General features: G+C 30.3%; 1 protein-coding gene and 1 long non-coding RNA gene across 3 annotated transcripts; one reads left to right on the top strand and one right to left on the bottom strand.

Annotated features, from left to right (window-relative positions):
* The first annotated feature begins 274 nt into the window (after positions 1–274).
* Positions 275–3,795, top strand: LOC107921286 (AT-hook motif nuclear-localized protein 1). Of its 2 annotated transcripts, none has more exons than XM_016851159.2 (6): positions 275–919; positions 2,321–2,388; positions 2,507–2,638; positions 2,833–2,994; positions 3,101–3,447; positions 3,533–3,795. In XM_016851159.2, the coding sequence occupies exons 1-5, from the start codon at positions 622–624 to the stop codon at positions 3,431–3,433; spliced, it is 993 nt and encodes a 330-aa protein (XP_016706648.2). In that variant the 5' UTR covers positions 275–621; the 3' UTR covers positions 3,434–3,447; positions 3,533–3,795. The 2 variants fall into 2 exon arrangements, with proteins under 2 accessions (XP_016706648.2, XP_016706649.2); XM_016851160.2 differs by having other exon boundaries at positions 283–898.
* A 2,194-nt stretch (positions 3,796–5,989) lies between these two features.
* Positions 5,990–8,090, bottom strand: LOC107921386 (uncharacterized). The gene is made up of 5 exons (XR_001691049.2): positions 7,745–8,090; positions 7,439–7,585; positions 7,188–7,349; positions 6,389–6,498; positions 5,990–6,272 (listed from the first exon to the last, which is right to left on the bottom strand). It is a non-coding gene; the product is annotated as an uncharacterized lncRNA (long non-coding RNA).
* Between the last annotated feature and the right edge of the window lie 7,796 nt (positions 8,091–15,886).

The raw sequence follows: 15,886 nt of genomic DNA, 5'->3' as shown, positions 1-15,886 counted from the left end.
TCACTTAATGACTATGTAGTTAAAAATAATGTTATAATTAATTTAAATTTAAAAAAATAATATTAACAGTGAAATCTAAATTTTAAAATCTGAAAAAGTAAAAAATTAAAATTTTAAAAATAAAAAATGCAGAAGTTAAAATCTAAAATTTCGAAAAGTGTAGAGATTTAAGGGATACTTTACCCTTAGTAAATTTATATAGACAACATTACAGGGGCAATATGGGGATCAAATGAATACAAAAAAGGCATTCTATTATAGTAATTGACCCTGTTTTCAGGTTGTGGAGTCCAGTCCAGACAACCCCCCCCCAAAAAAAAAAAAAGAAAGAGCTTAGTTTCCCCAGTTTCCTTTCCCTCCACCACTAATGGAGGGAAGTTTGTAAAATCTCATTTTTATTTTCTCTGTTTCTTTCCAAAAAAAAAAGGTAAACCACCTTCCATTTCTGGCGCCATTTGAAGGGATCCTGTCTTTGTTTCAACTTTCAAACTTCATCTTCTTTTTTATTTTGTTTCATTTAAAGAAAAAAAAAGCTTCTCAAAGCAAACACCCAACTTTTAGTGTTCTTGAGAAGAACCCAAATTTTGGTATATTGTCATATATATATATTCTCAAAAGAAAATGGAAGAAAAGGAGAGCACGATATCTGGATCACTAGGCAACTCGGACACAGACTCACCACCTGCAGCAGTGAGTAGCCTGGTGATGAACATGAGCCTTGATGGTGCAACAGCAATCGTTCCTGTAGCAGGTGCAGGTGGGGATAGCTTAGGGAAGAAAAAGAGAGGGAGGCCAAGGAAATATGATGCAGATGGGAAGCTTAGGATCCCATTTCCATATCCATCCTCAACTCCTGCCTTCACTTTATCTCCTTCTGTTTTCTCCTCTTCCAAGAGAGGTAAAGGAATGCCTTCTCTAGGTAATCCCAACTTCACCATCCTCATCCTTGCTTCTTTTTACTAATTATTTAAATTGTAAAAAATATATATAATTTGTTTATGAATCTAGTTCACTATATATAATATTAGTTATTTTTAGTAATATATCTAATATAAATGTTCAAATGTGATTGTGATATATACATTTTTAAGAAATTAAATAGTAATTTTAGAAAGGCGAGCTAAACAAACTAGCTTTATTAACATTGTCTTCTTTCCAACCCTCAGTTCAAATAATAGTTTTTCATGTGTTATTATTCTTGAGAACTTATTCTCTTATTTCAAATTTGATATTATTATTATGTTGTTGTATTTTAGTTTAAGCCACTAATATTATTTAAAAACTTTGTTAATAGGCTAACGTACTTCAAATAATGAGATTAAGCTCGATTTTTGTAAATGAAAAATTAATTGAATATAACTATTTAATAATCATATTTCTTATTTTAAATTATTTTATACAACTTTGAGTTTCAGATTTTTCAAAAAAAATTCACATTCACCAATAAATGGAATTTCTTCAATGTATTACTGACTTAGATTAGAACAATCAAATTAGATTAAAAAATATAAATCTCTAAGTTGAATATATTACGATATAAATGTTTTTTTTATTTAGTATTTTGTTAAGGAAAAACTTAATTATTACATAAATATTAAAATAAAATTTCATAATAATAAAAAATTTAATACTGAAATTAGAAGGATGATAAAAGTGTTAATAATAAAAATAAGATCACTTTAAGTAAAAAAAAATTCATTTCTTTTTTTAAAAACAATATAAATGACTAAAAATTACCAAATACAATTAATTTAATGCTAACTCTCCTAATAATATTCTCACCAAACCTAATTGAAAAGTATTACTTAACCAAAATAAAATAATGAATGTGAGCAAGAAGAAAAGCCTTAAAGATTTATCCATTTTGAGTATTATTTGTTCTCTATTTCTCACCCAACACATTGTGGGTAGTTGATTCATGCTTTCTTCGACAACAGGAAGATTTAAGTTCATAAATATTGGGTTTTTCACATTAAATCCAACTTTCGACAACAGCAAAATAGCATCATATATAACAAATTTATATGAATTAATTTTTTTCCCTTCTTAATTCTCTCCAATTTATTTAATATAGTAGAAAAAAATTAATGCTTGGTGAGATAAGCGATAAGATTTTGATATCTTTATGGACGAAGAAAAAAATATTAAGAATGCTCTACCCTCCATTTAGGGTTCACTTAACTCGAATCTAGATTTGGTCCAATTCCTTACCAAATATTAGAACTCTAAGACTATAACATAATTTTAATAGTGAAAAGAGTTGGATGAATTTGGGTTCATTATAATTCGCTTTATTTTCATGAATCCATTCCGGGGACAGGTGACCTGTTTGTTAGCACGGCCTGTGGGGACTTCACGCCACATGTGGTCACAGTCAATACTGGGGAGGTAATTTCCAATACTAGAAAACATTGAGAACATGTTAAATGGGAAGTATATATCTATATCTATATATTAATTTCTTGGATTTGCATGATGAGAAACGTTGCTTCTATTGATGTTGCAGGATGTTGCAGGGAAAATTCTTTCGTTTTCGCAGAATGGTCCTCGTGGGATTTGTATTCTATCAGCCAATGGAGCTGTCTCTAATGTTACCATTCGACAACCTGGTTCCTCTGGTGGGATTTTAACATACGAGGCATGAATTTTCTGCCACGTCTCTTCTTTATTTTATATGTTGTCCCCTACTGTTTCAACACAACGATATTTTGTACTACTAAGAGGATGCATGCACCAGACAGGCCTTAGATTTTCCATGGCAGTGGTACTAACAGTTTGGTTTCTTTTTCCGGCGTCAATGTAAGTTGACACTTGAAATTATTACTTTTGCAGGGTCGGTTTGAGATATTGTCATTAACTGGTTCATTTACAGTAAGTGACACCGGTGGTGGAAAAAGTAGAACTGGTGGGTTGAGTGTTTCACTGGCTGGACCCGATGGTCGTGTAATTGGTGGTGGCCTTGCTGGTATTTTGGTGGCTGCTAGCCCTATTCAAGTTAGCCCTATTCAACTTATCTACGTCCATATGCTTGAAGAAAAATAATTGATAAGAATAATGTAGATTGCCATTAAATTATACAGTTTCCATTTTCTGTTGCTAGATTGTGGTAGGAAGCTTCATGCCAAACGGTTACAAAGTGCAAAAAAGGAAGCATTACCGTCAGGAAACTGCGGCGGCTTCCACAGTCGTTGCAGCTGCTCCTCCATCAGCTACCGCGGCAACAAAAGCTGATGGTGAAAACTGTATGACATCAGCATACCCCTTTCCAGGGGAAAGACAAAGCCTTGGGGAAGCAGATAATAATAACACAATTATTGATAAACATTTAGCAAATCCTGTAGCAGCTTCAATTGTAGCTGGCTGGAATGGCTCAAATCCTTCACCAATCCATCGACCATCCCCTGACATTAACGTCTCTGTGTCCAGTGAATAGTGTCCAAGTCCAAGGTATATATAATTATATATATTATCCGCAACCGCAAAAGCATTTTGTAAATTATAATCTAATCCTTTCAAAAAAAATTCATTTCAGGTCTATGTAATTTTAAGAGTCTTGGAGGCTGACGTGATGAAGATCTCATTAAAACTAATTTTATTTACTTGATGGTCATTTGTAACAATTAGATGCAGCAATGGAGAAGCATGGTTTACTGCAATGATGTGAGATGGGAGGAACTCTTTTTTCTTCCCTCTTTTGTAGCAAAGTTGTGGGAACATGTTTATTTACACAAGGGTTGACACTCAACTTTATTAAATTTAGACAAATCAATCATCAATTATTTCGTCTTGGTAACATTTTTATTTTTATTTTACCTTTTAATATTTATGCTTAAATTTTAAAATTATTTCTTTTAATAATTTGGTCTCTAAAATTTTTTATTATTGTTTTAATATTATAAAACTATGCTTTGAAATAAAAATAGTTTTTTTTATAAAAAGTAATGATATTTTAAAAAAAATAAAACTTAAAAAATTAATTAGTAGTTTTTATTTTAGATGCATTTATTTAGTTGTGGTTGATTTTATTGGATTTTGTTATTTTTTAAAATTTTAGATTTTTTAAAATTATCTCCAAAATAGTTACTCTCTTTTTATTTTTTTAAAAGGATGTTTTGATAATTTTTTTAATTCAATGTTTAATTAATTCGTGATATTAATTTAATTAGTGATTTTAGTAATAGTATATATATCATTTTAATGTAAAAAATACCGGATATAAATATATTTTATCATGATTTTTTATCTCTTATATAGTAGAATTGAAAAAGCTTCTAAATAAATTGGTATTACTCAAGTAACAATTCAGTTAGAGAAAAAAAAAGCATACATTTAAAACCAAAATAATAAAATAACAGGGTTATATAAATATTTTACCTTTTCTTTAAAAAAACTTACTTATAATCACCCGTACAGTTATTGTCTTAACATATTATTTTTTGAAAGTTTACAACTACAAATATAATACAACTATAAGTACAAGTAGAATCAAATTAATATAAATATAAATAGATAAAACATCAGAATATAACCAAACAAATTTCGGACATAACAATTGCATATGTTAAAACTCAAATTTAAATACTCAACGATCTAGGTGCTTAGTCTTTACCAACAATGCTAAGCTATTATCAATTTCCCATATTATTTTTAAAATATATTTTTTTAATAACCACCTATTAATTTTTTTACATATTACACTTCAATTTTTTTCCTTTTCGGCTTCAAAGTGGGAATGTCATAATGGTGAAACATATTTCCTCATGTTTTAGGCAAGGGAACGCTTTAGCAATTGCGATCAATCAAAGGGTGGAATGGTGGTAAGGCAACAAAACAGGTATGAATATAGGAATAAGATCCCTTTGTTGAGGCTTATTTTTATTACAAAAAGGGGTCGAAGTGAAAGGGTGACTGCACTGCTTGAGATGTAACTAGCATTGTCTTTAAGGATAATTTTTTATTAATGTATCTCTTAGTATTCAATACTGTATGGTTTGTTTATTTCCATGTGCATGTCTCATATAGATTTAGGATCAGTTCTTTATTGCTTTTGAAAAGTGCTGTGGAAAAGTGTTTTTGAGAAGCTTTTGAAAAATTTGAATGTTTGGTATTGCTGTCAAAAAGTATTTTTGAAGAATAAAATGTCCATTTTAAATATGATATTATAAAGTAACAAATATGTATTTAAATAATGTTCAAATTAGTTAATATTATGGTATTTTAGCAAAAATATAAAAAATAATTTATTATAACTTATTGTTAATATTTTAATAATAATATTAATTTTAAATATTTCTAAGTAATTAATATTAATTATTTATTAAATTTAATTAGAATATATAAACTATATTTAAATATTTAAATATAATAATTAAATATTTGTAATTAGATATTGACATAATTGTATTATTATAAAAATTATTTTTTATTTTTAATTAATGCTTTTAACACATTTGTATTATTTTATTTTAAAATGTATTTGAATATATAACTCATATTAGATATTAACATAACATAGAAAATATAAACCTAACAAATTAAAATATTACATATATTTGGATTAAAGTTTTAAAAAGGGATAATATTTATATACCAAATATAAATTCACAATAGACATGTACTAAGCATATACATAGAGCTGCTCTAATCTTGTTCTCAATTATATTATTTCTTTATAATTAATTTAACTTGTTCAAAACTATTAAGAACATATATTATATAAATATGTGGTTTCCAACTAGGAAGCTCTCAAATTTTCAACTGCAATTTCATTGAGCAAATTGAATAAAAATTGCATCCAGAATGACAAAAATGTCATCAATCTCCAAAGTCAAGTTTGGAACTAAATACTTCATATCTGTCCGGGAAAATTTTCTTATAGAAAGAAAACACTTCAAACCATCTTAAATTAGTAATATAGGGAATAGACTATTAAATGGACAAATGTCAGACACAGGAAAGACTCAAATGAAGTCAATTTCATAATATAAGATTCTAGGAAGGGGGAAAAGTGTATTGCATTTCATTTAAAGGTTCCGCTAAAATCTTTAAACAGAATCAGACCTATAGTAATAAAGCTAGTACATTCCATGATGTAAAAAAGTACAAGAGAAATAGAAGAGCAAATTTTAGTCCACTCAGATGTTGAACATATTTTGAATAGACCAACAAAATCAACTATCCACTGTAACATACTTGAGAACTCTATAGGGAGTTGATACACATAAAGCATGAAAATACTGAAGCCTGCATAAAACTAGAGAGCCTTTCACAACCTTGACAAAAAAGAAACAAAACATAAGCTACTAAAAACATTAACCAATGATAAAATCAAATTCATTGACAAAGAAAATGAAATAGAACAATGTACAAAGAGTCAACAAGCAATCACCTGAATAGTCCTAGAAAATTGCTAGTCAAAGATCAATCCACTAGCCCAATACAGCTTCCAATGAAAAATGGCAGAGAAATCCACGAGGGATGGCTAATTCCCACAACCAGCTGCATAGCAGGTAGAAGCAAACAGGAAGCAACTTTAATATGGGAACCTTTCATGAAATAAACAACGCGATCATTTTAATTAGCTAACCAGCAAAATAACAAACTACCAGGCATACACATTATATGTTATTAATGCAGTTTGTGCATACATTGGATATTACTAAGTTGGCAAGGATACAACTCAATACTGCATGAAACACAAAGCATTTGTTCGCAGAGAGAACTCGTTTGTGCTATTACCACATGAAAAACCTTGACTAGATTGACAAGAACTCTAAATTGAATATGAGGCAAAATAATGCTTTAGAAGTTCTAGTAGCTGACTTATAAACTTTAAGTAGGCTACAGAGATCAATAATTTCACCTCTAATCCACAAGGCCCCAAAGATCACAAGAGAAAGATTCCACTGGTAAAACATGTGCTATCATTGACACAAAATGAGAAGAGAATAATAAGGCTTCACTGCTGCTTTAGAAGAGGGACAATTGGGGGAAGATTGTTGAACTTGATTTAATTCATTTAACAAAGTGAATAAAATCAACTCTAGTTTATATCCTCTACATGCAATGAGTTAATCCTAAAACATGCATATAGGATTGTTAAATGGATTCTGTTTTGGGTGGGGAGAGTACATAGTGCAACAATATCACTACATAAAAAACAATTAGAAAAATAAGGAAATACTTACAAATCTAATTGTTCAACAACTGTTAAGACATGACCCCAACAAGTATACCGCCAAGGAATAAGACCGAATTTGTTCCCATGTATATCAAGCAATGCAACTACTAGCACTAGAAGTTGTGTAACCAAAAAATAGATCACAGTGGGAGATCTTCAAGATTGGATTCTGCAAAAGCATAGCCAAAGGGACAAACTGTCAAAATATGCAGAGACTGAAGGAATAGAATAATTAAAGAAAACAAAATATATCCTTACATCATAAAACCAATTAGCTTGAGCCACCAAACATCTCCTACACTCTGTTTGTAGCCTCCAACAGCCCATATAACAAGATATGCAACTTGTGAAAGAAAAACAAGTAGAGAAAAGATGATAACAGGCCACAGTAACAAATATTTCCTCCTGAAACGAAATCAAACAATTAATTTTAAGGAGAAAGAATTTCTGTAAAATTAGTCAATTAATTTCTATAAAATTTCTGTAAAAATCAAACAATCAGAAAACAATTAAAAACTAAAGCATAATGAATAATTAAATAGAAGAAGAAGAAAAGAAACTCACTGGCGGAAGAGGAATAAAGAACCAGAGGAAAGAACTTTGAAAGAGAAAATGTGAAAAAAATGGGTATAGCCAAAGAACCAGAGGAAAAAACGTTTTCTAGGGAGAATATAGGTTAAAAATGGAAATTATCAACCAAAAGCACTTTTTACTGAAGAAAAGTTAAAATTTTCAACTTCTCCGTCTGCCAAAAAGTACTTTTTTTAAGCTGAAAATTATTTTGAAACGGTGTTTGTTCTTCATTGCTTTTAAAAAAAAAAGAACTTTTTTTTAGAAAAGTCCATCTCAGATGGACTGGAGAACGGGGCCTCAGTAGATCAAGTCAAAAGCATTCAAGACTTAGCGGTTCAACTCAGACCAAATTTTTACTTATTTTGTTTGTATATAGTTTATAGCATGTACCCAAGTTGGGCCTTGTGTTTTAATGCCTATTTGGATGGCTTTAGATATGTGGTCCCATAATGCTAGAGAAATAAACACAAAACATCGGCAATTAAAAGGCGGCTTTGATTACAAGTGTGACAAGTCAGTTGTAATATTTCTAAGTGTTACAATGGAACACATGGACTATTCTAAGGATCAGACCCAAGGGATTGTTAATTGGTAAACGTGTTTTTCAAATTAATTACAAGCTAAACAATTACCATCTAGTTGAGTTGGAAATTAGTACCGTAAACCAAAAATGAAAAATATATTAAAGCTAAATTCTAAATTAACAAATAAAAATACGAAAGTAACTTTGTTCCTCTTTACTAAAAACAATGCAAATTGATCGAAATGGTTATCAATAATTCATTAATTACTAACTAAGATAATAAACCTATACTAATTATAGTGCTTACCACACTTAAATAAGAATCTCCTCTCCGTCTCATCCTAAACTAAAAGATACCAGTTAAGCTCTCCTCTTGTTCTCACTTAGGCATATAAATCTCCTCTCGGTCTCATTATTCGGCATAAATGTATGAAAGTCCTACACGATAGAGTCTCCTCTCAATCTCGTTTATCTAAATCTTCCACTAAAAGTGTCAATTATAGTGTAATATGTGATTCAATATAATTGAACAAACAAATAATCAAATCATAGATAATGACTTGGTTAAGTAACTCATTCATCAATCAACCAATAAAACGATTCAACACATTATCAAACTTAAATCTCACACAAGTATTTTAACAAACACATGGTAGGTATAAAATATAAAAGAGAAGAGTTTGAGAAATACTTATTAATATATTAAAAAACTTAGATGAAGCCCACAAGCTTGATAATCTCCATTAACAAAGTACTTGACAAAAGAGAAGAAAATCTATAGCCAAAATCTATTCTAAAGAAAAAAAAAGAAAAAAAATCTAATGTATAAAGATGAAAAGTAAAAATATGTTCAACCCTAAAATTCTATTCCCCCATAAAGGCTTATAAAGTAGTATTTATAGTCTAAAAAAAATTTAACCTAACAAAGACAATTATGCCCCTACTTAAAATCTAACCTAAGCCTTGTTGGATTGCAAAATTCCCTTTAGAATTTTGGTCTTGTCAGAGTCGATGCCACAACATCCTCAAAAAACTATGCATTTGACTCATTAAGTACATCAGTGTCGTGCCATTGGCCTTCGGTGTCAAGACATTGTTCTTAGGCAAGCTTTGACTTCTCCATCTTCAGGTATCGTGATCATGCGACATTGAGTATTGGTGTTGCAACATCATTGGCCTAATGTTACAACCACGAGTGTTGGTATCGTGACATTTGTTGGAAAAAATCTGACTAAAAATCATTTTCCATCATAGTGGAAAATTAAAATTTTAAAAATTGAGTCGGATTGTGATATTCATAGGAATAAACTTTTCTCGAAAATTACCTATGCTTTGTGTGAGACGAATCCTAGACGACCTTAGCTTTCAACCAAACGACCTTTTCCGCTATTCTCATACCACGAATTGTTTCGAGTGTGGGCTCGAACAATCACGAATCAAACACAAAATCAAAAATAATTTCTTACTTTCAGTAAGAAAGTAAATCTCTCTCAATAGAAACTAGTAGAATTGTTATTCCCACAAAATAAAATTTATACATGGAAAAAACTTCTCATTATTTCTAGGTAGAAAAATAATATCTCAAAGTTATCTATAACTTGTGTATTTTTAGCCATACCAATGCCATCTATTTATAGGGAGAGATAGGAGAATCTTGGTTGAATTAGTAGAATACAAATAGTACCTATCTAATAGAAAAACTAGTCTCCTAGTTTAACTTAGAGAGAGGGGCGACACACTAGGGTTGTCGCCCCTCATACATATTTTAAGGGGTTTTGGGCCTCTCCTGTATTGGATCCAATTATATGTGCTTCCTAGACTTTTAACCCAACTCTTTATAATTTAATTTAACTCAACACATGTTTTTCTCTTTCCCAAAATAAATACTATTTATTAAATTAATTTTAATTAATTAATTTTCCAATTAAATAATTTTTCAACTCAATTCTAATTTTGTTAAAGTCATGACAACTATAGGTGCTCATAATTTGGTTAAAATCAAATTAACCGATCGAACCAATCTTATTTCATTAATTAGTCGGTGGTCGATTAATGATTTTTTGGAATTTCAAATATCGATTAATTCGGTTCAAAATCGGGTAATTAACCGAAATAAATAATATATATTATATTATATGTAATATATATTAGCCCACCCGGCCACCCCTTATCCCAATCCCTACTACAAACCCAATCCAAATATACATTTATAAACCCGACCTAAGTCAACGTAATAATTAATTTTATTATAAAATAAACTTATATTACATAAATAATTTAATAGAAAAACCTAAAAGCCCTAAAAATAAAAAACAAAACGTCGAGCAAATAAAACAATCCCTAAACTAATATCTCCCAAAACCGGAAACTTCCTAGTGTTGACAGCCCAAAACGCTCACCAGTCACCACCATCTAGCGTCCACCAGGTCACCATCATCGTTTGTCCAGCATCCACCAAGTTACCATCATTGTTTGACTGCCATTGTCTTTTACACCCTAACCCAACGCACCTTCGGCTTCAAGCTTTAGCTCTCTTCCGCCTGACGGTCGACAACCCGATACACTCACCACCGTCTGACGTCCACTAGGTCACCATCATCATTCGTTCTCCATCGTTTTTCACACATTAACCCAACACACCTTCAACTTCAAGCTTTAGCTCTCTTCCGCCTAACGACAAATATCCCGACACACTCACCATCGTCCGGCATCCACTAGGTCACCACTCACCATCATCGTTCGTCCGCCACCATTGTATTTTTTTTTATATTTTGTCTCTAAAGTCTAATGAAAAGTTTAAAAATATAACGTTTTTAGTTACTTTGCAAAACCCATATTTTTATGAATTAGTTCAACGTAATTTAGACTTTCTGAATAAAGAAATTATGAATTTGAACCAGTTTGATTCAACACTATTTTATTATATTATAATAAATTTTAATTTTTAAATATTATTTAAATAATAAAATCACTTTCAAAATAGCCTATACGAATCTAAACTTAAATGATTTAACACTTACCACCTACACTTCCTCTTGAATTTATCATGCAATGCAATGCTTTACAGATTCTTAGTTGCTATGAACAATATTTGAATTATTACATAGATTCTTAGTTACTTTAAACCATATTTTAATTATTATAATTGTTAACCTCACAAGCTGAAATTAAAATGGACATAATCTTAAATAACAAAATACATCATCATCTCTTTAAAAATAATTCCTTACTACCATTTGAAAATTAAAAATATGGGTTCTGCAAAGCAACTAACAACATTATTTCAGAAACTGGATAGCTCTAAGGTTGTGCAATCTTAACAAAAATAAAACAAACTTCTCATTTCCAAATTGCTACCTACTAAGTATATAGAATTTGGACCAAAGTACTCGATGCTATTGCACTTTAGCAATCCTGGGCCTAGGTTCATTCCACACAATTGTATTTTAGTATTTTTTCAATGAGAAGGCCATCTAATCCCGTCAATTTTCAAATGTTATGACTCCAAGTCCTATTGGTCTTCACATTTTTCAAATATTACTGTTTGGTTATTTCGATTTGTATAAATTAATCCGTATATTTAATTATCAAAGGGCTATCACTTGCCATGCATTTGGCAGAATGTATGTAAATGTTTATAAATGTGTATACATTTTAAAAAATTTATATATTGTATATAAATGTATTTTAATCTATAATATAATTTTTTTTTCTTGCAGAATGTCCACTGAACTAACATCTGTTGAGGGTACTGTTACACCTCCTACTTCGATAGATTTTGGAAATTCAGTAGGTGAAGCTTCAAGCCAAACAAAGGGGACTACTGGGAAAAGAAAAGTCATCCCTTCAAGGTCAAAATTTTGGTCTCACTTTACTAATATTATTAATAGTGAGGTGCAAACAAGGCTAAATGTAATTATTATGAAAAATGAATTTTGTTGTGATGGGAAAAAATGGTACGAGGTCATTGAAATATCATATTGGTTTATGTAAGAAAAATCCTAGTAATATTGTTGACACTAGGAAATGGCAATTAGTTTTACCTAATAAGGGAGTTGAAGAGAGGGAAGGGTGTCTTTCAACTTGGAGATTTGATCAAGAAGCATGTAGGAAAGGGTTAGCACAAATGATTATGATTGATGAATTACCTTTCAAGTTTTTTTTAAAGTGAATGCTTTAGGAAATTTATGTTCATGGCATGTTCTATGTTTCATATTCCTTCACAAATTACTATGACTACGGATGTTTATCAACTATATTTAGATGAAAGGGCTAAGATAAAACAACTTTTGAGAAGTTCTTATTCTAGAGTTTGCTTAACTACTGACACATGGACCTCTTTACAAAGAGTTAATTATTTGTGTATCATAGCTCACTTCATTGATAAAGATTGAAATTGAATAAAAATATTTTAAACTTTTTTTTTCTAATTTCTAGTCATAAGGTTGAGTCCATTGGGATGGTGATTGAGAAATGCTCATCGAATTGGGGGATTGATAAGTTGTTTACTGTCATTGTTGATAATGCAAGTTTAAATGATGTTGCTATTGGTTATTTGAGAAATAAATTTAGCCCTCGAGGGGGTTTAGTTCAAAATGATAAATACCTTCACATCAGATGCATGTCACACATTGTGAATTTGATTATTGTTGAATGCTTAAAGGAAATGAATAAATTTGTTGAACGTGTTAAGAGGTTGTTAGATATGTGAGGCAATCTCCAACTAGATTACAAAAGTTTAAGAAGTGTGTTGTGGTGGAAAAGATAGAGTGCAAGAAGATGTTGTGTCTTGATGTTTTTACTAGGTGGGGCTCGATCTACTTAATGTTAGACACTACTCAGAATTTTGAGAGAGCTTTTGAGAGATTTGAGGAGCAAGATACAAACTTTAGGGCTAAACTTGAAAAGGAGGAGGGTTGGCCTAGTGCAGATAATTGGGCTAGTGTAAGAAACTTGAGGGATTTCTTGGAATACTTTTATAAAGTCACTTTGTGTGTTTCTAGCACTTCATATGTCACATCCAATAATTTTTTATGAGCCTTTTGAAGTTGATATCCTTTTATGATATGCTTAATCAAATATTGATGTTGAATTTAGTGCTATGACCATGAAGATGAAAGACAAGTATGATAAGTATTAAGATGATATTGATAAGATGAATTTGTTTGTGTTTTAGATCCTAGACAAAAATTGAAGTATCTTGAATTTGCACTTAGCGAAATGTCAAATTCTAAAAAAGCTTATGAAATGATGGAAACGTTGAAGGAAGATTTATATGAATTGTTTAATGAGTATAAGCCTCCACTTCATAGATATTGTAGCCAATCAAGTGTGATAGCACATGCTTCTCTTAGTGAAGCACAACAAAAAATGAAAAGGCGCATACAAGCTTTATATAAAAAGCGTGAGTTAGAAAATGGTGGTAAGGACAAAATGTCTGAATTGGATAAATATCTAGCTAAGGCTAATGAGAATTTTGTTGAAGATTTTGATATTTTTATTGTGGTAGAAAGTGAATAGCCCTATATTCCCCACTCTTTCAAAGATGACCAGAGATGTGTTAGCTATACCAATTTTTACAGGTGCTTTAGAGTCTACATTTAGCCTCGAGGGGCATGTACTTGATCAATTTAGGAGTTCTTTAACTCCTAAAATTGTACAAGCTCTTGTGTGTACTCAAGATTGGATTTGGAAATTATCATCACAAGAAGACATCAAGAAGATTGAAGAAAAAATCCAAGAGCTTGACAAGATTAAAAATGGTATATTTATTTCAATTTAATAGTTTCAATTTTTTTACCACATCACTCCTATATTGACTTATTTAATCATTTTAATGTTTAGACTTTTCTTGGAATGCATTAGAGGCTACCCTAAATTCATGAGCTTTTGTGAGTTGAAAGGTATGTTTGCTATCTTATTCTGTTAAGTTAAAATCAATCCCTTTGTTTATATTATTTGATTTTTTTTAAATGCATATATTTCTATTATATGCTCATTTTTTTAACATGTTTTGTAAGTATAATGCAAATGGAGATCCTTTGGGGAGAAGAAATTGATGCAAATGGAGATATTAAAGAATATTACATTTTAGTTGTGTTAACTTTCAAGACTTATCTAGTGTTTTTAATGCCTTATTTTTTTTGTTTTCACCTCCATTTAAAGTTTTTTGAACTATTAAAAAAAAAGAAAATGAACATTAGCAATGTATTCTTTTATATGTTTTATACTTATTTTAACCAAAAGATAAAAATATATAAATTTCGGTTAATTTGGTTAACCAACAGAATTAACTAAAATATTTTGGTTCAGTTATTGTATGCAAAAAAAAAACTTCGGCTCGGTTAACAGTTGAAGATTTTTACATTTTGGGTAATTCGATTAATGAGAATTTGATTCAGTTAATAACCGACTGACCATTTGAACATATCTCTAATGTCAACTTTACCATAAAAGAATCTATGAGAAAATATATTTAATTTTCATATTCAACAAATTTACAATGACCAATTAATTTAATTTAATTTTCGAACTTTAATTATTTAATTAAATAATAATTCGAAAAACTTAAATTAATTATTAGTTCATTTCCATACTTAGTGAGAAACCACATTCATTTCCAAATGTGACCCATTTCTCTAATTTTATCATTTTTATGCATTTCTGTTCATTTGATTTTACACACAATTTATTTTTGGTTTCAACTAGCTAGAAGAGGGACCAATTGGATATATATAATTAGGGATCAAATAATTTATAATTAAGTTCCACCTTTTCACCTATTAATTATAAACTCATTTAGTCACAAAGTCATTCCACTATAGTATCGTGACTGAACTCTCCCTAATTACATACCATTACAAAAACTACTCAACTAGTTCTTGTAACACTCTGATACCTAACTCGATTGCCAGGTCTGAGTTACGAGTTGTCACACTCGTTGTAGGAGCAACTACGATCTGAATAAATACAATTCAAGCCATTTAACAATCAATTACGAACATTATAAGCAATTAATATGATAAATAAACATTCTCAGGTCTTATATCAGCTTACGAAAGTTTTAATGTTAACCTGAGATTGAATCAAGACTAAATTGAAAATTTCCAAAACATGTCAAGTGGGTATCATGATATCCTAGGCTTGGTATCATGATATCGAAGACAATAGCCAATATTCAAATTTAATCAGGTGAGTATCGCGATATCTAGTATTCGATATAGCAACTACAAAGATAGTAATCGAGTTTCTCAACCTAAAGACCAAATTGCAAGGTTTTCAAAATATATAACAAATGGGTATCACAATATCCAATGTCTGGTGTCGCAATACCAGAAACAATCCACTAATTCCCCTAATTTTGATAAAACACAACTTTGGTACCGATTTCACAACAACCATTTCTGCATCAAAACATACCAAAACACATTCTGGATATTGCATTTAATCATGTACATTCATACCCAATTGCGCATGTTCAAATGCCACACATATAATTCAAAATGCTACCAAAACATTAAATCAATACTAGTTTAATCCATACCAATTCACACCCAATGGTACCATTTCATACACTTTATATTCATTCCATACCATTTACCAAATCATGC

Source organism: Gossypium hirsutum, chromosome D04 (assembly GCF_007990345.1).
Source record: "Gossypium hirsutum isolate 1008001.06 chromosome D04, Gossypium_hirsutum_v2.1, whole genome shotgun sequence".
Lineage (NCBI taxonomy): Eukaryota > Viridiplantae > Streptophyta > Magnoliopsida > Malvales > Malvaceae > Gossypium > Gossypium hirsutum.
Note: the sequence above shows the minus strand (reverse complement) of the source record. Positions and strands in the feature narration are given on the sequence as shown.

Bases quoted from the DNA above. Each gene is read 5' to 3' on its own strand.
- LOC107921286 (XM_016851159.2), top strand. From the start codon at position 622: ATGGAAGAAAAGGAGAGCACGATATCTGGATCACTAGGCAACTCGGAC. The intron at 2,389-2,506 runs GTAATTTCCAAT...TTGATGTTGCAG, and splicing joins TCACAGTCAATACTGGGGAG to GATGTTGCAGGGAAAATTCT. The intron at 2,995-3,100 runs GTTAGCCCTATT...TTCTGTTGCTAG, and splicing joins TGGCTGCTAGCCCTATTCAA to ATTGTGGTAGGAAGCTTCAT.